Raw genomic sequence first — 24,482 nt, forward strand, 5'->3', positions numbered from 1 at the left:
CCCACTGCTAGGACTGCCCTTTCAGCTAGCAAGGTCAGTTTTTTCCCACTGCTAGGACTGCCCTTTCAGCTAGCAAGGTCAGTTTTTCCCACTGCTAGGACTGCCCTTTCAGCTAGCAAGGTCAGTTTTCTCCCACTGCTAGGACTGCCCTTTCAGCTAGCAAGGTCAGTTTTCCCACTGCTAGGACTGCCCTTTCAGCTAGCAAGGTCAGTTTTTTCCCACTGCTAGGACTGCCCTTTCAGCTAGCAAGGTCAGTTTTCTCCCACTGCTAGGACTGCCCTTTCAGCTAGCAAGGTCAGTTTTTCCCACTGCTAGGACTGCACTTTCAGCTAGCAAGGTCAGTTTTTCCCACTGCTAGGACTGCCCTTTCAGCTAGCAAGGTCAGTTTTCTCCCACTGCTAGGACTGCCCCTTCAGCTAGCAAGGTCAGTTTTCTCCCACTGCTAGGACTGCCCCTTCAGCTAGCAAGGTCAGTTTGCTCCCACTGCTAGGACTGCCCCTTCAGCTAGCAAGGTCAGTTTTCTCCCACTGCTAGGACTGCCCCTTCAGCTAGCAAGGTCAGTTTTCTCCCACTGCTAGGACTGCCCCTTCAGCTAGCAAGGTCAGTTTGCTCCCACTGCTAGGACTGCCCCTTCAGCTAGCAAGGTCAGTTTTCTCTCACTGCTAGGACTGCCCCTTCAGCTAGCAAGGTCAGTTCCCCACAGCTAGGACTGTCCTTCCAGCTAGCTTGTTCTCTCATGCTGGTCCAGCCCTGTCTGCCAGCCTAGCTCCGGCAGCTAGCGCAGCCTCTATGTTAATATAGCGGTACAGCTAGCATAGGCCCTGTAGCTATCAGTGCCCTGGCAGCTACCCTTTCCCTCTGCTAGCCCCTTCCCTGTTCCCCTCTCCAGTGCCCCTGTTCCAGCCCTGTCTGCTAGCCTAGCTCCGGCAGCTAGCGCAGCCTCTATGTTAATGTAGCAGTACAGTTAGCATAGGCCCTGTAGCTATCAGTGCCCTGGCTGTTACCCCTCAGCTCCTCTAGTTACCCCTCAGCTCCTCTGGTTACCCCTCAGCTCTTTTAGTTACCCCTCAGCTCCTCTAGTTACCCCTCAGCTCCTCTGGTTACCCCTCAGCTCCTCTAGTTACCCCTCAGCTACCATGGTTACCCCTCAGCTCCTCTAGTTACCCCTCAGCTCCTCTAGTTACCCCTCAGCTCCTCTAGTTACCCCTCTGCTCCTCTAGTTACCCCTTCTGCTACCCTGGTTACCCCTCAGCTACCCTGTTCTTTTGCTAGCCCCACTTTTGTTGTAGCTTCCCCTGCTAGCATGGCCCAGTACTTTTTGTTTGTTGCCTTGTTTTTTCCCCTGCCCCTCTGTCTGTGTTTTTGGGTCGCCCGGTGGCTCCCGTGGAGGGGGGAGTACTGTGAGGTTCTCCTCTCCCTGGACCTTTAATTCCTGTTCCCTGTACTTTAATTCCCTGTCTCCTCACTTCACTAGCCCCCACCCTCGCGTTCGTTTGCTCTTCAGCAGCCACACCCTTGGACTACCTGTCATTATGTGTTTGATTGGTCTGGTGCCGAACACACACTTCTAGTTTCAAGTATCAATTACCTTCACGCACCTGACGTGTATTCTAATTAGTTCCCCTTTGGGCTTTAAGTACCTCGCTCTTCCCCTCTGGCCTTGTCGGGTCGTTCCGTATCATATCTCTATCACCAAGACTCCTTCGGGAGGTTCTCTGTCTAAGGGCTCCTACGGGAGTTTCGGTTTCTGTCTGTTATGCTGTTTTCATCTCCGGCGTGTGATGCGCTCAAGCCTTCGCCTCCTGTCGCCGTTTGCCTGGAAGGAGACACTGGACTGCGCTCTCTAAACTTCCACGGGAGGTATTCCAGTGTTCCACTTCAGACCTCCTCGCAGCAGACGCCCAGACGCGCATCCAGACCTCCGCGCAGCAGACGCGCTCTTCACTCCAGACGCGCATCCAGACGCGCATCCAGACCTCCGCGCAGCAGACGCGCTCTTCACTCCAGACGCGCATCCAGACGCGCATCCAGACCTCCGCGCAGCAGACGCGCTCTTCACTCCAGACGCGCATCCAGACGCGCATCCAGACCTCCGCGCAGCAGACGCGCTCTTCACTCCAGACGCGCATCCAGACCTCCGTGCAGCAGACGCGCTCTTCACTCCAGACGCGCATCCTGACGCGCATCCAGACCTCCGAGCCAGTCGCGCTCTCCGTACCGGCGCGTACTCCAAACAGCCGCGCACCACTCAGTATTCCGCTTGGACAACCCGTTCCCCGTAGCGACGCGCTCGCCCTGTTTGATCCTGCTCTCTTTACGCACAGCGCCTGGGTGAGTTTTGCAAGACTGTCTTTTGACCCTATCATTTTTCGTGTGTGTTAAACACTGAAGAGATTCTGCTTTTGTTCAGACTGTCACTCACCCTGTGCCTGCCTTTTGGATTGTTCATTTGGGATAATATTTGCTTGAACTTTGCTCACTGTGTGATTTCACACCGAAGATATTTTCACCTGGATTATTATTGGGACATCGCTTACTGTGTGTATTCACACCGAAGATATTATCACTTGGATTATAATTGGGACTTCGCTCACTGTGTGTTTTTGCACCGAAGATTCTATCACGTGGATTGTTGTTGGGACATTACTCGCAGTGTGTATTTACACCGAAGATTCAGTCACTTGGATTACTCTGTTTTGGGACAAGTCACTTCTCCTGTCACCTGCTCTGTTCCCAACTGTACTCTGAGCTAACCAGCTCTCTCTCTCCCTCTCTGTCACGTTTCCACCTCGGAGAGCTGCCGAGAGGATTCTGCAGAGCGGCTCTGACGTCACTGTCAGATTCCTCAGACGAACCTTCCCGGGAGAAGCTGCAGAGCAGCAACATTCTTCTAATGCTTGTATCCCAGGCTTTGTCTGTTTTCTCTGTCCCTGTAAGCAGCTCCAGCCTTCGCCCTGTTCCTCCTAGTCCTCCCTGTCTAGTCCTTCCAGTCCTCCCTCTCCCCAGCCCGCCTCCGCGAGCCTCTGTCCCTGTTTCCCCTCTCTTGTCCTCCTAGCCCTCCCTGTCCAGTCCTCCTAGTCCTCCTAGTCATCCCGTCCAGTCCTCCTAGTCCTCCCTGTACCTGCCCTTGTCCCTTGCACTGGTCCTGTTCCCTTAGCCTTCCCCTTTGCCAGCTCGCCTCCTAAAGGCACGGTGCCTTTTTCCCATTTCTTGTTTTCCAGTAATTTGTGTTCTCCCTTAAAGGGACAGTGCCGTTTTCTGTGTGTTTTCAATAAATGCCCAGTTCTTGGCTTACTCTCATACCTGTCTTGTGTTGTGCGATTGGGGTCGGTTACAAACCATAACAGTTGATGCATTTTTCTATTCAATAAAGAAGTCGACGCAGGTGCAGAGAACGCTCTGCGCGTTGGCTTGTTAAAGTGGAGACTGCATTGGCGCACGGTGAAAATAAGGTGTGATTTGTATCACAGGCCAGTTAAATTGCAGGAACCTGTCCGTCAAACCACCAGGTCATCCTGCAGCCTGTACTAGTACCTATTTATAGAGGTGTCATGATGTTGTCTTGGAAACTATTATCATGTCCATAAGCTCTGTGTTAAATACATATTCTCTGCACAGCCTAACAATGGTCAACTAGTATAACAGCTCAAGACACTAGGGCAACAGTCTGACCGTGTTTCTTAAAACAACGGCCAAAAGGCCCAGGAGATATGACACGTCCAAGGTGCTTTTTGACTCCAGTTCTTGTGTGAGACATAACAAAGCCCCTGGACCCATCTTTTGTTTTAATTTTCTCACTAGGGCATTTTTGTTTACCTTTCTTGTCAGATCTGTTATTAATTTGTCATCTTTTGACGTCACGTCAACTTTGTACTTAATGGTAAGTCTGACCAAAGCTCTTTGTCACTTTCTGGTCAGATGCTCGTGTGTCTCTGATTGTAAACTGATCATTCTCTTTCTATGGCCATGGAAACAGATAATAAACTATGTTATTTTTTATACAAATTGACTCTGAATTTCTACAGCTTCCTGTTTTGACCGATTAAAAATATTCCACAACAATGTCATGATGTATAGTTATCAGTTGTCTCACATACCACTCTTGTCTTCCTCTCTTGCCCCACCCCCCCTTCTTACTGTTCTTTCCTCTCATCTCTCCACCCCTCCAGCGGTCTGCGCCCCGCCCTGTCAGAACTACGGGGTGTGTGTGGGCCCTAACGCCTGCGACTGTCCCCCAGGCTACCCTGGTCTGGGATGTTCAGGTACAAACCCAGACACGTGTGTCTTAACGTGAATGAGAGAAATAGTGTGCCAGTGGCATTGGAATTACATTTTTAAGATGTTGATTGATGTTTAAATGACATAATGAATTGTGCACGGTCCCCAATCATTTAACAATAAGTGTTGGAGCCATTCTGTTGTGTTCTTAGTGTATCTGTTATTTATTTACATTTGTTTTCTGCACATCTGTATTCATCTACCCCACCTAGCATCCAAAGGTTGGTAGTGCACAAGGTGGCTTAACACTTTCCGTGCCACCACCCACTTCAATGATAGCGCTCTCATATTTGCGAACGCATAAACTACATCTTAAATTATGGCTATGTGTCTAATCTGGCCGTCGCTTATCAATGACTTGTTTGCAGTCAACATTGTCAAAACGGATTGTTTTTTAATCGGTTCATTTCCGTTTTATACCATTTTGAAAAACGCTAGTTTTTTTTAAGTTTCAGGAAAATATAAAGATTCTGTGATAAACGCCCTTTACTGGAATATTCTGGAATACACAAAAACGTTGTAATTTTTCTGCCTATTTATTAATCGTTTTCAAATAAACGCTAGATTATCGATAGTATGTGTACTTATGCACGCTACAGAAGCGGGCTGAAAAATCGATTCGCTCATTTCCTGATCAGCACACACAGACACACACACACATAGGGCACACGTTGATATCTCTGTGAAAAAAGCTCTGATTATCCTAAGACTGGTAAAATAGATTCCTTACCTCAGATCAGATGTTCTCCAAAAAGATTATTCCAATTCCTGATCGCCATTCCAAATATCGATCGCGTTTATTGATCCAACGCTGGGTACTGGAAATATGTATTCCACGCTGTTCTGGGGCTCGGCAATGAATCCGATCGTCTCGGGTGACTTGTCTGAGAAGTAAAATGAGGAAGCAGGATCCCCCCCCCCCCCCCATGTGTTTCATTCAATCCATTCCAAAGGGGTGCAGTACCACAGGGAGAGACGATAGGGGGCGGTATTGTTCCCAATGGAGCTCAGAGAGAGTTTGCAGCACTAACGTGAGGCTAGATTCATGAAATATGAATTCAAATCGCTAATAAATTAAAAAAAAAATAGATCTCTCGTCGTTGGCAATGAACGGTCGGCATGAACAAACGAGATATCTCGTTGTTGGCATTGAAAGTGTTAATGGGGAGGAAGAGAAGGCCTCATGGTCACATGTTTGGTGAAGGTGCCAGGTTATACATCAGTTTGAGACATTTCTTTTGAGTATTGGAATCTTTCTTTTGATGTTTTCTCTAGATTCTTCAGATGCTTCAAATAAACCTATAATTTAATTCATAATACCCTGGATCTCGTTTAGGATTTTTTTAAATTTCTTTTGGAATGTGCGTGTTGAAGACACTACCTGGTTTACCAACAAGAAGCCATTACAATAAGCTAGACTAACGTTACGTGTTGGATGTGTGTTACATTACAATAAACTAGACTAACGTTACGTGTTGGATGTGTGTTACATTACAATAAACTAGACTAACGTTACGTGTTGGATGTGTGTTACATTACAATAAGCTAGACTAACGTTACGTGTTGGATGTGTGTTACATTACAATAAGCTAGACTAACGTTACGTGTTGGATGTGTGTTACATTACAATAAGATAGACTAACGTTACGTGTTGGATGTGTGTTACATTACAATAAGCTAGACTAACGTTACGTGTTGGATGTGTGTTACATTACAATAAGATAGACTAACTGTAACTGAGGGGTACAATTCCCTGACTGTATTGATAAGTATGGTATCATTAAACCACTACCGCTTTATGTACTTTAATTACTGGCCATACAGTACATGATATCTAAATATAATGAACACTTCCCACAACGAACCGGTTCTACACAAAGTTGTCTTTAAGTATTTATTGCAGCAAAAGGTACATAATACTTCTCTATTATACTTTGAATGCACTTGTAAGGCAAAGGAATGTGCGTAGGCAAATCAACAATGAATGTCCATTCTCTGGTTACGCAGGAGGTAATTATACAACCTGAATCTTAGGGAATTATATCTATGGTACACTAGTAATATATAGCGGGAGATACTGGAAGGGTCCCCCTGGTTGTAAGCCAGCAGGGGTAGAGGATCTGTCGGTAGTAGAGAGTCTGGTCAACGATGGCTAAGGAGACTCCAAGTACAGGAGACGATGCAATAGCCTCTTGATCCACAGACGAATACAGCTGTTCTCCGTAGACTGTAGCTCCACAGTGAAGAAAGCTAGCCGGCCTCAGGCTCTCTGAGGCGCCGACTCGACTTGGCTCCTCGCGGGGTAAATCCAACACGTGTAAGCGTCGGCGATTCTCCGCTCCATAAATCACAGGACCAAAACAAATATAATCCAGCCGCAAAGGGCTATGTAGTCGTCGGGTAGATTAATCCAGTGTACATGTCCACACGGTTCTCGTCTAGGTCTCCTCGGGTGAAAGCGCCATGAAAGCAGCCCAGCCTGGATAAGAACTCTAGCTAATACGAGGAAGCGTTGGCGATGCTGGTCACTGTAGAACTTTAGCCGCACGATACACTATACACAAATAGACTATTACTGACTTAATAGAAATATGTCGCACTCGACGGTATAGCGCCAAACTCTGACAATTCAGTTATTAATTCGCACGCGGTCTCAATGCTCTATTCTGGGGCCAAACAGGCCATACTTCACCGCACGGAGTATCGTGGGTGAGGCTTCAACTTATTGGGTAACTCTTGACTTCTGACTAAGTAAGACTAAGTGCTTCTGTATTCACCTGCGCCATATTTATATGCACGGTGAACAAACTAGTGCCAACGACATTTCTGTCTTGTATCCCTGGGCAAGGCCGGGCATGCACAGACATGTCTTGACGGTGACTTTGAACCTGACTCCGGAGGCACGGCTCTGGCGCCTGTGGACCGCTGTCCAATAGGAGAATGAAATATTATGGTCTGGGCTAAAGGGATATTCCGTGTATATGTACAAGGAATATACAAGGGATATCAAACGATATACAAATACTATGCAATATATATCAATAAATAAATATATATATTCGGTTTAATCTGATCCTTTGTAACAGCCGCCCCCTAATTAGTCCCACCTAATTAGCTAAGCAGAGACAGATTAACCGCACTGTCCACTACTCAATGTCTGTTGTGAGGGGTCGGTCAGTTCACAAAGTCATGGGGTCATGGTCGTCATCGATAGTATCGGGGAGCCTTGGCAGTTCTATTAGCCTCGCCACGGGTCGGGTGTAGATCCGTCCTTGGACGAGCACTTCGGCTGCTCGGACCTTTCCGTCGGCACCGGTGATCACTTTGCTTACGCGGCCAGCCGGCCACATAGCTCGGGGTAGTGACTGGTCGATAATCATGACGACTGTTCCTTCTGTCAAATTGTCTCTCTCTTTCACCCATTTCTGGCGGGTCTGTAGAGACGGTAGATAGTGGAGTAGGAAGCTGTTCCAAAACTTGTCAGCCAATACTTGACTGTACCTCCACATTCTTCGGCCGTTCGCTTCTTCAGGCCTGTACATTGTCTGTGGTAGCGCGGGGTCCAGCCGCCCCATCAAGAGTGTGTTGGGGGTGACTGGGTCGACATCTGCTACATCACTTGAGACGTAACCGAGGGGCTTTGAGTTCAATACTCCCTCGATCTCCGTGAGGACTGTCATTAGGACTTCTTCCGCCACGGTCTGGGCCCCAAGCACGGCGTACAGGGCTGTCTTTATTGAACGTACTTCTCGTTCCCAAGTTCCACCGAAGTGAGGTGCGTTCGGGGGATTAAACTGGAAGTCAATCTGGGATGGAGCGAGGTGGGTCTTAAGTTCTGGGCCCATAGCTTGGAAGCTCTCTCTCAGCTCTCTTTCTCCGCCTTTGAAGTTTGTCCCGTGATCAGACAATAATATAGACGGTTTGCCTTTCCGCAATGTGAATCTTCGGAAGGCCATAAGGAATGAGTCTGTGCTCATGGTTGGAAGGAGTTCTATATGCATCGCTCGGGTGGTCATGCATTTGAATACAATACCCCACCGCTTCTCGGTTCCTCTTCCTTTCTTTATATACAGCGGGCCGAAACAGTCCATACCGGTGGAGTGAAAAGGCTTGTCGCCGAGTCGGAGGCGACAGGGAGGTAGGTCAGCCATCCGGGGTATACTGGGCTGCGCTCGCCACTTACGACAGTCTAGACAGGTTCGCTGGAAGCGCCGCACTGCTTCTCTCCCTTGCAGTATCCAATAACGACGTCTGATCTCCGCGAAGACTCTCTCTGCCCCGGCGTGATGCACATCCTCGTCGTATTTCTTTATGATCAGCTCTGTGACCTTGTGTCGGCTGTTTAAGACTATCGGGTACTTGACGTCATCCGGTAAGTCTGGAGCTCTCCGCAGACGACCACCCACTCTGATGAGACCATGGGCGTCGCTCTCGGGGGCTAGGTGGAGCAGTCTGCTGTCTGATGGGACGGGCTTTGCTCCCTGTAGACAGTCTAGCTCATCGGGGAACGAGTCTCTCTGGGCTCGTTGTAGTAGAAGAAGTTCTGCTTCTTCGTGGTCAGCTGCAGTAATGTCAGTAGTGAGCTGAACCTCTGGGTGGTGCCACAGGAATGTCTTTAGCTGCGCACTCTCTAGGGTGAGGCAATCGTCTATGTCGGGGTCTGTGGAGACGAGTGTGTTCAATCCACAGAACATAGATTTCTTGTTTTCGGCCTCCTCTTTACTCACTTCCCGTGGGGTGGGTGTAGGCCACTCTTCTTCCGGGAGCTTGAGGAACTCTGGCCCGTCACTGTATAGGTTGTGACGGGTGAGGTCATCCAGGGACATTCCCCGGGTGATGACGTCAGCTGGGTTGTGTTTTGTGTCCACATACCTCCAGCTTGCTACTTCTGTTAAATCTTGAATCTCTGTGACTCTGACTCCCACGAAGACCTTGTATCTGCACGAATCAGACCGGATCCATGTGAGTACTGTCGTGGAGTCTGACCACAAGATTGTTCTTTGCACCGGAATGGTGAGTTCATGTTGGATTAACGTGGCGAGTTGCGCTCCTGCTAGGGCTGCGCAGAGCTCTAGACGCGGGATAGATTGTTGCTTTCGTGGGGCTATTCTTGAGCGAGCCAGGATGAAAGCAGTATGTATTTCTCCTCCCTCCTCTCGGGCACGCAAGTAGGCCACCGAACCGTAGGCTACTTCGGAGGCGTCGCTGAAGACGTGCAGGTCCATCTGGCACGTCTCCGGCCTCACTGTGGGTGGGAAGTAGCTGCGGCGTATGTTGACACCTGGGAGTGAGCTGAGTTCCGTCTCCCACTCTCTCCATGTGGATGCAAGGTGTTCGGGTATGGGGTCGTCCCAGCCCTGGTCCTTGTCCCATAACGCTCTTACAATCATCTTTGCCCTGGTGGTGTAAGGTAGAATACATCCCAACGGGTCATATTGTCTGGCGAGTGTTCTGTATACACTCCGTCTGGTGGTCGGTAGTGCAGTCGACCTTCCCTGCTCCTTGGTCAGGGGTGTGTGTTTATAATGGAGCGAGTCTGTTTTGAAGCGCCAGACTAGTCCTAATGTCATTTCTTGGGCTTCTCCTGGGATGGTCGCCATCCAGGTCTCGCTGCTTGCTGCCTTGTCCTCGGGGGAGAGGCTGCGCAATACTTGCGGGTCGCTGCTGGCCCACTGCCTGAGATCAAAGCCGCCTTTGATCAGGGAGGCGCGGAGCTTGAGTAGAAGGGCCTCGGCTTCTTCTGGCGTCGAGACGCTTTGCAGACAGTTGTCCACGTAGAAACTATTTCCTACACTTTGTCGGACCTCTTCATCAGCTGCTGGGTCCTCTGCGACGTGTTTTTGCAGTGCAAACGTAGCACAGCATGGGCTGCATGTGGTTCCGAAAGGGAGGACTTCCCATTGATAGATGGCTGGTTGCTCATCCCCGATCCTCTCTCTCCATAGGAACCGCAGCAGGGGCTTGTCCTCCTCCACTAGTCTCACCTGCAGGAACATCCCTTTGATGTCGCCGCTGATGGCCACCTTGTCTTGGCGGAAACGTAGTAACACGCCTAGTAGAGAGGGGCCGAGTGTTGGGCCGGGCAAGAGCTCTTTATTCAGATTTTGTGATCCGATCTGGTAGCTGCAGTTGAACACAATACGATCCTTGCCGTTGTGGTGGACTTTGTGGTGCGGCACGTACCATGATTCGGTCGTCTGATCGGCCTCTTTAATGTCAATTTTCTTTATGTGTCCCGCTGTGATTAGCTTGTTAATCTCAGCGCGGTACACAGTCTCTTGAGCGGGGTCTCTGGCTAGGCGCCGCTCTGTGTTCAATAGATACCGCTCCGTCGCTTCTTTTGGGGCGTGGAAGGTAAGCATACCCTCTCGCCTCAGGAGTGGAGTTGCGTATCTCATCACTCCGTTGACTTTGACTCTCTTTGTCCCTTGCTCGAGGAGGGCTATAGCGTAAATGTCTTCCTTGGAACGAATGTCTTTCTTTTCGTTCTTAAAGGGCATTGTCTCTAGTGTCCATAGCCTCTCGACATGCTGTAGGAGGGTGGTGTCTTCTTCTGTCACTCTGGAGTGGAGGCAGCTAGTGGCTGCTGTTCGGTTAAGAGACTTAGCGAGGGGGCCTTGTAATGTCCATCCTAGGCGGGTCTCGACTGCTGCAGGACAGCCTCTGGGCCCTGTGTGGACCCGGTCAATCGGGACGATGAGGTCTGCATGGTCGGAGCCTATCAGCAGGGTCGGGGTGGCACCGTCTATGAGCGGTATAGGTAGTTGACGCAGGTGCACATATTTATCCATCAGCTTGGCGATGGGGTAGGTGTACTGCGACAGGCCTATTTCTTGGCTGGTGAAAGCATTAGTAATCCTATACCGTCTCTCTGGCTGCCCGCTTGCTGCGATAGTGAAGGAGACATTCTCGCCCTTTATCGTCTTTAGATCTCTTCTTATTGTCCGAATCGTCATCTGGTTTTCGCTCCCCCGCAGCCCCAGCTGGGCCGCAGCGGACGCGAGGAGAAGGGTCTTCTCTGACCCGTCGTCAAGGACGGCGTAAGTGTCCATGACCTTATCTTGGTAACTCAGTGTTACGCGGACCACCTTTAAGAGCACCCGGGCGCCCCCGCTGCTGGCGGGGTCAATGTACATAACACTTGCCTTTGTGCTGCTTGAGGGTGCAGGCTTTCTTCTGTTACTGTCGTGTAGGACATCTAGGTGGGCTCCGTCACACCGACTACACCTCTTCTTTAAGCGGCAATCGGCTGCCATGTGACTGCGCGCACATCGGTAACAGCGTCGGTTGGACTTTATCCATTGACTCACCTCGTCGGCGGTCATCTTCTTGAACGTGTCACATTGTGACAACCAGTGTTCCTTTTCGCAGTACGGGCACACCATCTTCCACTTCTCTTTCATCGAGGGGGTACTGTGGTTCTTGCTGCTCGGTACTGATTCTGATTGGTGCATGACGGTCACCAATCTTCGGCCATCGTTTGCTCTCCTAGGTCCCTCTCTGGAGCTTGGGGTGCTCCGCATGAACGTATCCAACCGTAGGCTGTTGACTTCTCTCGCCAGGAAGTCGGCTAGGTCTAGGAGGGATGGCTCGGGACCGTTAGGATCACGGTGGTCTCTTTGCCGCCTGAAGCGCTCTTGTCGGGCGGGCGGAAGCTTCTCTAAAATCCTCTCGACATTAGAGTTTGCGTACAGTTCGTGCATACCCTTTTCTCTTTGCGCCCCCAGCATCCCTACCAGGGATTGTACCTTGATAGACAGGTCATCTAGTGAGCGATTGTCTGTGGCTGGGGGTAGGCGGTCAATATGCCTTATCTCTTGTATTACGTAGTCCCATATGCGTCCATATCTTTGGTCGAGTGCTGCTAGAGCCGCTGTGTATGGGGTAGTAGAGGTGGCATAGGCCAGCGCTATATTGTGCGCTCGGGGCACCTTGAGGTGCTTCAGTAGGATAGCATACTTGTACGGTTCATCAGCTACATCGGACATCATTGTCTCTAAGCACATTCGTAGCTCTGTGTACTGTGCTCTGTTCTCGTGGGTGAAGTCCGGAAACGTCGGTGTGCCAATGTATGATGCCATGGATGGCTGGCACATCGGTGAGCGTTGGAAGAGAGGCCTCCTAGGCGAGTCTCCTCTTACGCCTCTTGGTGGGCTGGTACCTGCTGGGTACCATGGCCCGCGTATCCAGGTGCTATTCCTCGGGGCTGGTCGTGCGTCAAGCTCACCCGTGAATTGAGTCGGGGGTCTGTAGCGCAGAGCCGCGGGGGTAGAGCCTGGGCTGTACTGGACCTCCTGGTCCTGTGGAGTACTGTGCTGCTGTCGGGCTTGATTCTCCTCCTCTCCCTCTTCTTCTTCCTCTGGCAGGTCCTCTAGATCCTGTAGTCGTCTATTTAGCCTCTCCGCGGTGTAGACCGTTTCTTCCTTGTAGCTGGGTCTCACTTGGACCGGTCGGGGAAGGGGTTCGGAGGGGGGTATAGGCTCTCTCTGGTGGTCGGGCTCAGGGTCGCTTGATCGGGTAGGGGAGGGTGCCCTTGACCCTTGTCTTGACGAGGCCCTGGAACCCCGTGCGGAGGGAGGGGGTGTTGCCCTGGTGATCAGCTGCTCCATTATCTGCGCTTGTAATCGTCGCGCTCGGCTTCGCGCTTGGTGAGAGCGAGGTCGCGCTCTGCTTCTCTTTGGGCACCGGCAGCGGCGCGCTGGGCTTCGGCCCGGTCCCTTCCCATATTCTCTTCCGTCTGAAGGCGTCTAATCTCTAGACGTATACGATCTTCTTCGCTCCGTTGCTGCGCCTGAAGGCGTTCTCTTTCCATGGAAGAATGTTCACGCTCACTAAGCGTCTGTGCTTGGAGTCGATCGCGCTCTGTTGAGGCTGCTAGGCTGGCGAGGAATGCCTGTGCCAGCATCTTGTCCGCCTCGCTGGGGGAAGACGCTGGTTGAGGTGATCCGCTCCTGGCAGTACTCGTTGGAGATCTGTTCTCCTGTGGCGAGTCCTGGAGATCCATCTCCGGGGTGCTCTCCTCTTCTTGTAGCGGGTAGAGTTCCATCCCTGGAGAGCTGTCTTTATCCTGGAGCTCTCCGGGGACTACTTCTTCGGTCTTGGCGGGGGGTAAAGTCGTGTCAGGTCCCTCCTGGTCCCTACCGTGAGCTTGGTCAGTTACGTTAGAACCCACTAGGGCCTCTATTGGCGGGGTAGCCTGGTCGATAGGGTCGGACATAATTTTACTATCTACTTTTTCCGCGTTTACCGTCTGTAGAAGGCTAGGTAGTATATTGGCAACGTAATCCTCTAAGTACTGAGGTGTCTGCCGTCTACGCTGCGGGCGATCTACTTTAGGAGAACCGTTTTGTGGAGTGTTCATCATAGGCCATGTCAATATTAATACCACTATATTAATATTACGCTAGTTACCCTCCGGCTCGAAGGACCAATTGTAACTGAGGGGTACAATTCCCTGACTGTATTGATAAGTATGGTATCATTAAACCACTACCGCTTTATGTACTTTAATTACTGGCCATACAGTACATGATATCTAAATATAATGAACACTTCCCACAACGAACCGGTTCTACACAAAGTTGTCTTTAAGTATTTATTGCAGCAAAAGGTACATAATACTTCTCTATTATACTTTGAATGCACTTGTAAGGCAAAGGAATGTGCGTAGGCAAATCAACAATGAATGTCCATTCTCTGGTTACGCAGGAGGTAATTATACAACCTGAATCTTAGGGAATTATATCTATGGTACACTAGTAATATATAGCGGGAGATACTGGAAGGGTCCCCCTGGTTGTAAGCCAGCAGGGGTAGAGGATCTGTCGGTAGTAGAGAGTCTGGTCAACGATGGCTAAGGAGACTCCAAGTACAGGAGACGGTGCAATAGCCTCTTGATCCACAGACGAATACAGCTGTTCTCCGTAGACTGTAGCTCCACAGTGAAGAAAGCTAGCCGGCCTCAGGCTCTCTGAGGCGCCGACTCGACTTGGCTCCTCGCGGGGTAAATCCAACATGTGTAAGCGTCTGTGATTCTCCGCTCCATAAATCACAGGACCAAAACAAATATAATCCAGCCGCAAAGGGCTATGTAGTCGTCGGGTAGATTAATCCAGTGTACATGTCCACACGGTTCTCGTCTAGGTCTCCTCGGGTGAAAGCGCCATGAAAGCAGCCCAGCCTGGATAAGAACTCTAGCTAATACGAGGAAGCGTTGGCGATGCTGGTCACTGTAGAACTTTAGCCGCACGATACACTATACACAAATAGACTATTACTGACTTAATAGAAATATGTCGCACTCGACGGTATAGCGCCAAACTCTGACAATTCAGTTATTAATTCGCACGTGGTCTCAATGCTCTATTCTGGGGCCAAACAGGCCATACTTCACCGCACGGAGTATCGTGGGTGAGGCTTCAACTTATTGGGTAACTCTTGACTTCTGACTAAGTAAGACTAAGTGCTTCTGTATTCACCTGCGCCATATTTATATGCACGGTGAACAAACTAGTGCCAACGACATTTCTGTCTCGTATCCCTGGGCAAGGCCGGGCATGCACAGACATGTCTTGACGGTGACTTTGAACCTGACTCCGGAGGCACGGCTCTGGCGCCTGTGGACCGCTGTCCAATAGGAGAATGAAATATTATGGTCTGGGCTAAAGGGATATTCCGTGTATATGTACAAGGAATATACAAGGGATATCAAACGATATACAAATACTATGCAATATATATCAATAAATAAATATATATATTCGGTTTAATCTGATCCTTTGTAACACTAACGTTACGTGTTGGATGTGTGTTACATTACAATAAGCTAGACTAACGTTACGTGTTGGATGTGTGTGACATTACAATAAGCTAGACTAACGTTACGTGTTGGATGTGTGTTACATTACAATAAGCTAGACTAACGTTACGTGTTGGATGTGTGTTACATTACAATAAGCTAGACTAACGTTACGTGTTGGATGTGTGTTACAGCCATGTGCTCCCCGCGCTGCGCCCATGGGGGAACCTGTATGCGTTGGAACATGTGTCTGTGTCGGCCCGGCTGGACGGGGTCAGGCTGTCACACAGGTACACCGGCTGTCACACTACATGCTGTTGACACGTACAGTAGGCACCAAGCGCCCTAAACATCTGTCAGATATTTGATTTGATTTGAGAGACTTGTTTCCATTGTGGTCCTTGGTCTGGCACAAACATGACATTCATTCAATTCATTCAAACCTTTATTTATTCTCGAAAGGACAATTGAGGTCACCCTCATTTTCACTGTCGTCGAGACACACAGTATCACAAAGAACAGACATAGGTACAATGTGGAAATCATCTTAAGAACTAAACAATTTGCATTTGCATAAATAAAATAAATATAGCTACCAGAGATAAAATACAATATGCTATACTGCAACATTTTCTAAGAGCGAGATTGCCTGCTGATGCTCTTAATGGTCGAGGGAAGTTTGTTCCAGTTCAAAGCTCCACTGTACTTAAAGGAGCATTTACCCATGTTGGCTGATACACATGCCATACAGTTACTCATCTGTTATTCTCTCTCCTTTTCACCGTCTCTTCAGTGTCTTCCCTGGTCTCTCTACCACAGGCTCTCCTGTGTCTCTGAGGGCTGGATCCCATGCAGGGTCGCCAGAAAAACTCCTAATCAAACTAAAATTACTGTACTAATGTGATTGGTCATTTGGAGATTAAAAATCACTGCCAATGGCTTTTGGACTGCACAGGAGCCACTGTTGGGCCACCTGTACTAGTCTATACTGAGTCTTCATCAACAGCTGGGTTGAGCTCCTCTGTTGAACGGAACATTGTTTATACACTCTGTTGAGTGATGTGTAATTTATACAATATGAACAACATTTTAAAAATGTTGTTTTAAACTCTGGGTCATAGGGGGCTTCTAATCATAATAGTAATAATAATAATAATAATAATAATAATAATAATAATAATAATAATAATAATAATAATAATAATAATAATAATAATAATAATAATAATAATAATAATAGTCACCTAACCTTGCACAGCATCTGACTTCACAAGAGAATCCACCTTGTCAGGCTTCATGTTACTCACACCACAGTGGTTTGGACCAATCCAGGTCCTTTGAGGACCTACTGGCAGCTACGGGCGTGGTTCTGGTCCAATCATCTGCCAAGCAGTCTTTTAAGTGCCGCCCCTATTCCAAACAATTTGTGTAACAGACCATCTGGCGGGTCAGCTTAGAGGTCACCTGCTGCTGTAAAAAACTGGTAACCCCTGCTTTGCCTCTGCCCATTGTTTCATTTCTCGTCTTCTCTTGTGTTTATTCCTCTGTCGTTTTGCCTTTCACCGCATCCCTCTTCCTCAGCGGTGTGTGAGTTGCCCTGCGCTAACGGTGGCCGCTGTGTGGGGCCCGGCACCTGCCAGTGTCCCTCAGATTACACCGGCCGCCAGTGCCTCTCGCGTGAGTACTAGCAACACCTCTTTGTCCACTCAGCATAATGAATATCTGATACCAGGCCGATACCAGGCTAACATTTACCAAATACTAAAAGCTGATGGTGGAGTGTGTAACATGTCAGAAATCAAAGACAATCCACTTGATTTTGTAAGTTTTTAACACAAAGAAAGGTGCTACTGTAAATGGTCAAATGATAAATGGTGCATTTTATATAGCGCTTTTATCCAAAGTGCTTTAAAATGTTTTGTTCCTCACATTCACCCATTCACTCACACATTCACACACCAACGGCGGAGGCGACCATGCAAGGTGCCAACCAGCTCATCAATGGATTATATCAAAATAATCTTTGTCCAAAAACCACAAACTATTGGCCGTCTCTGTACCAACAAAACTGGATTGGGTCGTTCGTTACTCTGTAATCAGTCAATACTTAAAGGTTTAGAACTCAGAATCGGTAACGACAGTGAGATCTTGGTCTACAAGATACACTACACCACTAAGGTACCCATGTACATGTCAAAATACTTCCCAAAGGTCAGTGAATACCACGACCACAACACCAGAGGGAGCTCCACAAATCATGTGCAACCCAGATTCGGCTCAAACAAGGGACTTAACACGTTTTGCAATTATGTCACATCAATGTGGAACGCCCTACCCACAGCCGTAAAAAGATTTGAATCCCTACCCACCTTCAAAACCGCTCTCAAAGAGCACCTACGGGAGGCTCCAATTCGAAACTGGCCCCCGTAAATGTCCGAACTACCGCTCACCCACCCACCCCCTCCTAATGTACATTTCCCTCCCCCTCGTATGTATATATTTACTGTTAGGATCTCTGTTTAACAGTACTGTATATTTGCATATCTTGTATGTCACAAATGTAACAGTACTGTATATCTGTATGTCATGTATGTCATAAATGTCATGATTAGATTAGATGATTAGATTAGATTTTTATATCTGTATATCTGTATGTTGTGTATGTCATAAATGTCATGAATTGAAAATGGGGGACCCTGATGTAAACAAGACGAAAGTCTTTCTCTGGTCTGCATTACTGTACCCATTCTGCAATCTGTTAATTAAAGTTTTCAATCAATCAATTCAGAACATGGTTCTCACTACATACCTGATATGAATCGTACCGGGAGGAATAACTGAGACGTTCATGATGTTAGATCCAGATGTTCACAGAGGGAAGTGTGTCTTAATGTGTTTTCCAGCTCTCTGCACGCCTGCCTGTCAGAACGAAGGGAGATGTGTGGACGTCAACAAGTGCACCTGTGTTGGAGGCTGGCAGGGAGCCCGCTGCCAGATAGGTGAGACACGCTGTAGTGTTGTATGCCTCCAATGTCATAATTTGCACTACTTTTATTGTCTTTTATACCGATTCTTATGTCTGCAATTTATGCATACATTTCTTTTATTTTGTCAATTTGTGTGCTGATTTGTCCATTTTATACTAATTGCTGTGGTGCACTCTGGACTGCGGTCCATGTGTGAAGAGAGTACTATATAGATAGTTATTAATATTTATTATTGTTATATTGTAGAAATGTGTGCATTGAAATGTCTGTGTCTCGACGACATTGAAAATGAGGGTGACCTCAATTGTCTTTTCGAGAATAAATAAAGGTTGATAATGATAATGGGTTCTACTGAGTAATAATAATAATAATAATAATAATAATAATAATAATAATAATAATAATAATAATAATAATAATAATAATAATAATAATAATAATAATAATAGATCAAATTTATATAGCGCAAGGTCGCTTCACAATCAGGACAAAAAATAGGGCTAGGGAAATAGGGGGGGAAAAGGGGATGAGGGAAGGTAAGGGATAATGGATAATGGACCTAATCTAATCTAAACTACCGGTAACTGATGGGGAAAAGCCTTGGTGAAGAGGTGTGTTTTTAGAGCAGTTTTGAAGGTGTCCTGGGTTGGGGCGTTGCGGATTTCGGGGGGGGGAGAGAGTTCCAGAGGGTAGGGGACGCCACGCTGAAGGCTCTGTCCCCGAAAGTCCGTAACCTGGTGCGAGGGATGGAGAGGAGACCTAGATCAGAGGATCGTAGGTTCCGGGATGGAGTGTGCTGGTGGAGGAGATCAGACAAGTATCGGGGGGCGAGGGCATGGAGGGACTTGTAGGTGAGGAGCAGGAGTTTGAAGTGGATTAATAGTGGGTTCTACCGAGTCATAATAGTGGGTTCTACCGAGTCATAATAGTGGGTTCTACCGAGTCATAATAGTGGATTCTACCGAGTCATAATAGTGGGTTCTACCGAGTTCTACCGAGTCATAATAGTGGGTTCTACTGAGTCAATGTATGTCTTTCCCCTCCATCTTGTTTAGAGCCTGTTCGCTGCCAGAAAGCCTGTCAGAACGGAGCGGTGTGTGTCGGCTTCAACAGATGCAAGTGTGCCACTGGATTCACTGGACGTCTCTGTGAAATAGGTGAGAGAGAGAGAACAGTACATATGCAATGTGACAGGTGTGTGTATTTTAAGTGTGTGTGTCTGTGTGTTCCCCTGTCAACACAGTGTGTGTGTGTGTGTGTGTGTGTGTGTGTGTGTGTGTGTGTGTGTGTGTGTGTGTGTGTGTGTGTGTGTGTGTGTGTGTGTGTGTGTGTGTGTGTGTGTGTGTGTGTGTGTGTGTGTGTGTGTGTGTGTGTGTGTGTGTGTGTGTGTGTGTGTATTTTAATAGCATGTTTGTTCTGTGTCTGTAGCCGTCACCACTCCCTGTGTGTGTGTGTGTGTGTGTGTGTGTGTGTGTGTGTGTGTGTGTGTGTGTGTGTGTGTGTGTGTGTGTGTGTGTGTGTGTGTGTGTGTGTGTGTGTGTATTTTAATAGCATGTTTGTTCTGTGTCTGTAGCGATCACCACTCCCTGTGTGCCTCCTTGTCAACATGGAGCCACCTGTAGTCCTCACAACACATGCTCCTGTCCAGAGGGAACAGCTGGTTTACGCTGTGAGAGACTGTAAGTATCAACAACAACAACAACAACCTTTGACCTTTGCCTCCATAAAGCCACTCAACGCTAGTCTACCTTAACAACAACCTTTGACCTTTGCCTCCATAAAGCCACTCAACGCTAGTCTACCTTAACAACAACCTTTGACCTTTGCCTCCATAAAGTCACTCAACGCTAGTCTACCTTAACAACAACCTTTGACCTTTGCCTCCATAAAGTCACTCAACGCTGGTCTACCTTAACAACAACCTTTGACCTTTGCCTCCATAAAGTCACTCAACGCTGGTCTACCTTAACAACAACCTTTGACCTTTGCCTCACTCAACGCTACTCTACCTTTTCAACCAGATTGTCTCCACATTTTCAGTCCTTGTTTTTGTGTTGTCAATACATATTAGTCGTATGAAACTACTGGTGTCTAACTCTCATCTGCCTGCCTCTTATGTTATTGTTGTTGTTGTTCTGTGTGTGTGTGTGTGTGTGTATGTGTGTGTTCTCTATGTCTATGCTAGGACCTGCCCTGTAGTCACTACAGTGGTCAGTATGGCCCGGTCTGTGAGAAAGGGGGTCCGGGAGAGTTATGTTGACCGCTGCGGACCGTTGGGAATTCAGCTCTGCACTAAATACAGGTACTTATACACACTGACACAAATACACATAGAGGGATAGAACACACACATTTTAGATGCTTTATTTATGTCCACATAAATACAAAGTACATTAAGGACATAAACATTAACAGTGCAATCAGCTCATTGGGAGTCACACATACAATATTGACACAGAGGATGTTTCAAATGTGGGTTAACAGATACAATAGCATTTCCGTAAAACTATCTACTTATGGGTACAAAAAGCAGCGCCGTCTCCAAATAGAGCGGTTACCAATAATAGCAGATATAGAGCAATACCTTGCGAACTGTTTAGCCTTTCTCTTGGAGATGTGGGCCTTCTGAAGGCCCCTAACCACCAGCTTGTGAACATGACCCAGGCTGCCAAAAATTTTAACTAAAAGTTGACACTTGTAGCCTAGTTGTGAGATATTTCAGCAACTTGGTTAAACGGCTTCCTCCAGGCTGTGGTCGAAGGTACAGCCAACCTCTAGAACAGGGGTGGCCAACCAGTCAGAGACTATAAGAGCCAAAAAAATTACTGTGGTACCACAAAGAGCCACACCATATACCAGCGTTTCTCAACCTTTTTTTCAGTCACGGCACCCTTCATGTGTTTATAGGTCCCACCCTCTGGCCTCTGATGTTGCTAATGTCTTTTTTATTTGGGCCTCACAGGGTTAACCTCTTAAGCCTGAGCGGTCCGGTACTGGACCGCAAATGACATCAGGCCATAAATCCATCTCTACAGAATGTATGAGTTAATGTTGTGTTTTCTTTTCAAATGTAGCCAAGAGTAAAGACCCTAACCCTGTCAAAACAGCAGTCAAAGTGTATATTTTCAGCATTACATTTGTTTACCAATGATTGTAACTGTTATTAGTGAAATATAAGATTATAGAAATCTTAGGGCATTGAGTCGGAAACCGGCGCATATTGACGGGAGGAAGTGGCGCAGCCAAAAGTGAGTGTAGTCTTTTGAAGGAAGAGACCCAGGGCTTTTGATGGACTTTCGAATTTCGAAAAACTACCCTACCCAGCTCACGCCAGCCCCTGTCAATCATCTGACTTTTGGATAAACTTTTTTATTTCTCTTATTTTTCGGGATTATCTCCCACAAACCTGAACGTTATTACCATAATACAGAACACAGTTAGTTTCTCTACCTTTCTGTGAACGTCTAACAAAAAACGGCGTTGCAATCTGATGAAACATTTTGGAGAAATTTACATTATAAAAAAGTAACTGTACTTGTGAATCACGCCTGGTGATACTAAATCCAGATTGAATTCTGCCATTGGAAAGGGGAGATTTGGCCCGATCCATAGATGTGCAACTTGGCCATAATAAGGTAATTTATAGGCCTGATATTCTATCATATTTCAAATTGCATGTGTCCAGATGGCAAAATTCAGTACTGTATCTACAAAACCTGTTTAATAATCTTCCCTTTATTAATTTGCTTAGATTTTTCAGGTCTGGTCAATTTTAGCATCGTGTTATTCACAGTCAAAGATAAAAAAATATATATATAATTTAATTGATATTCTCCTTTGGTTCATTGCAATTGACTCAAGCCTAGTAACAATATTTATGACACTGGGAATACATTCCCTGAGATCCATAGATGTCCCTAGAATCAGATACCAAGAACATGCAAATGAACCATTTAAAAAAGAAAATCTGTAAATGTTTATTCTACGTCTTATGGAATGAATAATGAATAATATTATATATATATATATATAATTTTTTTATGGAGGGAGGAGGAGCCACACATTGGCGGGCAAAGAGCTGCGGGTTGGCCACCCCTGCTCTAGATAAACACCTCTCTACCATTCTCATTAACCGCCACAACGTCAGGACACACACACACACACACACACACATACACACACACACACACACACACACACACACACACACACACACACACACACACACTAATACTGCTTCTGTTGTGTGTTTCCGCAGGATAAACCAGGCGCGTGTTTACCTACAGGCCTACAGGGTGGGCTACAGGATCCAGTGTCCAGGGAAGAAAGGGAGGTGAATGTAGTTAACAGACATACGCTGCAAAAGACGGATATGTCCGCCTGACAGTCCACAGAGTCCAACCCCCTGGCTACACTCCAACACAGTCACAGAGTCCAACCCCCTGGCTATACTCCAACACAGCCACAGAGTCCAACCCCCTGGCTATACTCCAACACAGCCACAGAGTCCAACCCCATGGCTACACTCCAACACAGCCACAGAGTCCAACCCCATGGCTATACTCCAACACAGTCACAGAGTCCAACCCCATGGCTATACTCCAACACAGCCACAGAGTCCAACCCCATGGCTATACTCCAACACAGCCACAGAGTCCAACCCCATGGCTATACTCCAACACAGTCACAGAGTCCAACCCCATGGCTATACTCCAACACAGTCACAGAGTCCAACCCCATGGCTATACTCCAACACAGCCACAGAGTCCAACCCCATGGCTACACTCCAACACAGTCACAGAGTCCAACCCCATGGCTATACTCCAACACAGTCACAGAGTCCAACCCCATGGCTATACTCCAACACAGTCACAGAGTCCAACCACATGGCTATACTCCAACACAGTCACAGAGTCCAACCCCCTGGCTATACTCCAACACAGTCATAGAGTCCAACCCCATGGCTATACTCCAACACAGTCACAGAGTCCAACCCCATGGCTACACTGCAACACTGTCATCTCTCTCCTCTGAGAATACATCTTGAGAGGTCAATGTCCTTTTCTTTGTGACTAATGGCATCACACAGTACCCCCACCATGACCTCTCACTCAATGGGCAGATAAGGCAGACGCCTAATGTTGAAGAGACTTTAGAAACTGTACTATAAAGGCTTTTTAATAAATCTAAAAAAAAGTGGTATGAAATAGACCAAGTGTTAATAATGTTTGGCCTGGTCGTTTACATTTTGTGAGCAATATCCCCCAAGAGTGAAATGTTCCACGAATTCACTGTATTGTTTGTAATGTATGTGTATGGCAGCTGAAAGTTATGAATAAATGCAAGATTTTTTTTGTTGTATCTTACATAGAGTGGTTTCTGTATCCATCCATCCAAAAGGCACTGGTACATACTGTATGTTTTGAGATATTGGAAGTAGAATTAATTAGCAATGCTGGTGGAAATCAATGGGTTCAGAGACTTCCACTGTCTGTTTATCCAACGTCATATTTCCAGGTTGTAAACTAACTGACACCACATGGAGGCAGTCTAAGCACAGCGCTTTGTGTCTCTTGGGGTGAAAATGTTCCAAGTCAGTTTGGTTCTGAATCTGAATCATTTTATACTGGCTACTGCACAAAATCTAGTCATTTTTTCATGCCTTTTTAAAACAACCTGAAGAACAATCTGTCAAATAGTTTTACTCAGTATATACTGTGTAAAACTGTAAAACTGCCAGTGACATATATCTATGTGGTCTATATCTGGCATCCATTCCTTATGTCCATGTATGGTGTGGATGTGGTAGTAAGACACCCTTGTGTAAGATTATTACATAATCACACACACAATAATAACAGAAACCTCTGTTACGTGGCTATTCATCTTTCAGTGATTAGTACAGGAGCACTTCTGGCCACATACTGTACTTTAGAGGACGTCTGGGTCTGCAGAAGAGAACAGCTAAACATGGACGTGTAGTAGGCCTGTCCCCGACTAAGGATTTGTATAGTCGACTTTGATTGGCCAAAATTTGCCAGAATTTGTCGACTAGCAGGGGGGGGGGGGGGGGGGGGTCGATTACTAGTCAACTATCGCCAAATTTTGGCCAAATCCTTAGTCGGGACGGGACGGGGGGACGGGGGAAGAAAAATTATATTATATTCTTGTCCTCTGCGAAAGCATGCAATTGGTCCACTGATGGATACATCTTGATATTTGTCTAGTGTGTTCATTAGACGGGTGAAATCCTCTTTCAGTGCCTCTGCCCGTTTTCTTAGGCAGTTAGCCTCGCTGGTATGCGCGCCATTAGTGTTAGCCACGCTTCTAGGCGTATTTGCTTTTGGAAAGAATGATTTAAAAAAAAGAATGATATATATATTATTATTATTATTATTATATATTTTTTTTGCATTAGA

General features: G+C 47.1%; 1 protein-coding gene across 3 annotated transcripts in view; it reads left to right on the forward strand.

The window, feature by feature from the left end:
- LOC311226260 (uncharacterized protein) overlaps positions 1-23,429 on the forward strand; it is a 49,732-nt gene extending 26,303 nt beyond the window's left edge. For all 3 annotated transcript variants that reach the window (XM_084311660.1, XM_084311661.1, XM_084311662.1), the window contains 8 exons: positions 4,170-4,262; positions 15,271-15,366; positions 16,658-16,753; positions 17,980-18,075; positions 19,119-19,220; positions 19,637-19,742; positions 20,249-20,365; positions 22,322-23,429. In XM_084311660.1, coding sequence (XP_084167786.1) covers positions 4,170-4,262; positions 15,271-15,366; positions 16,658-16,753; positions 17,980-18,075; positions 19,119-19,220; positions 19,637-19,742; positions 20,249-20,365; positions 22,322-22,400 — 785 coding nt within the window. In that variant the 3' untranslated portion in view covers positions 22,401-23,429. The remainder of the gene's footprint in view (positions 1-4,169; positions 4,263-15,270; positions 15,367-16,657; positions 16,754-17,979; positions 18,076-19,118; positions 19,221-19,636; positions 19,743-20,248; positions 20,366-22,321) is intronic.
- The last annotated feature ends 1,053 nt before the right edge of the window (positions 23,430-24,482 follow it).

The sequence above is a fragment of the Notolepis coatsorum genome (assembly GCF_963971535.1).
Source record: "Notolepis coatsorum genome assembly, chromosome: 3".
Classification (NCBI taxonomy): Eukaryota; Metazoa; Chordata; class Actinopteri; order Aulopiformes; family Paralepididae; genus Notolepis; species Notolepis coatsorum.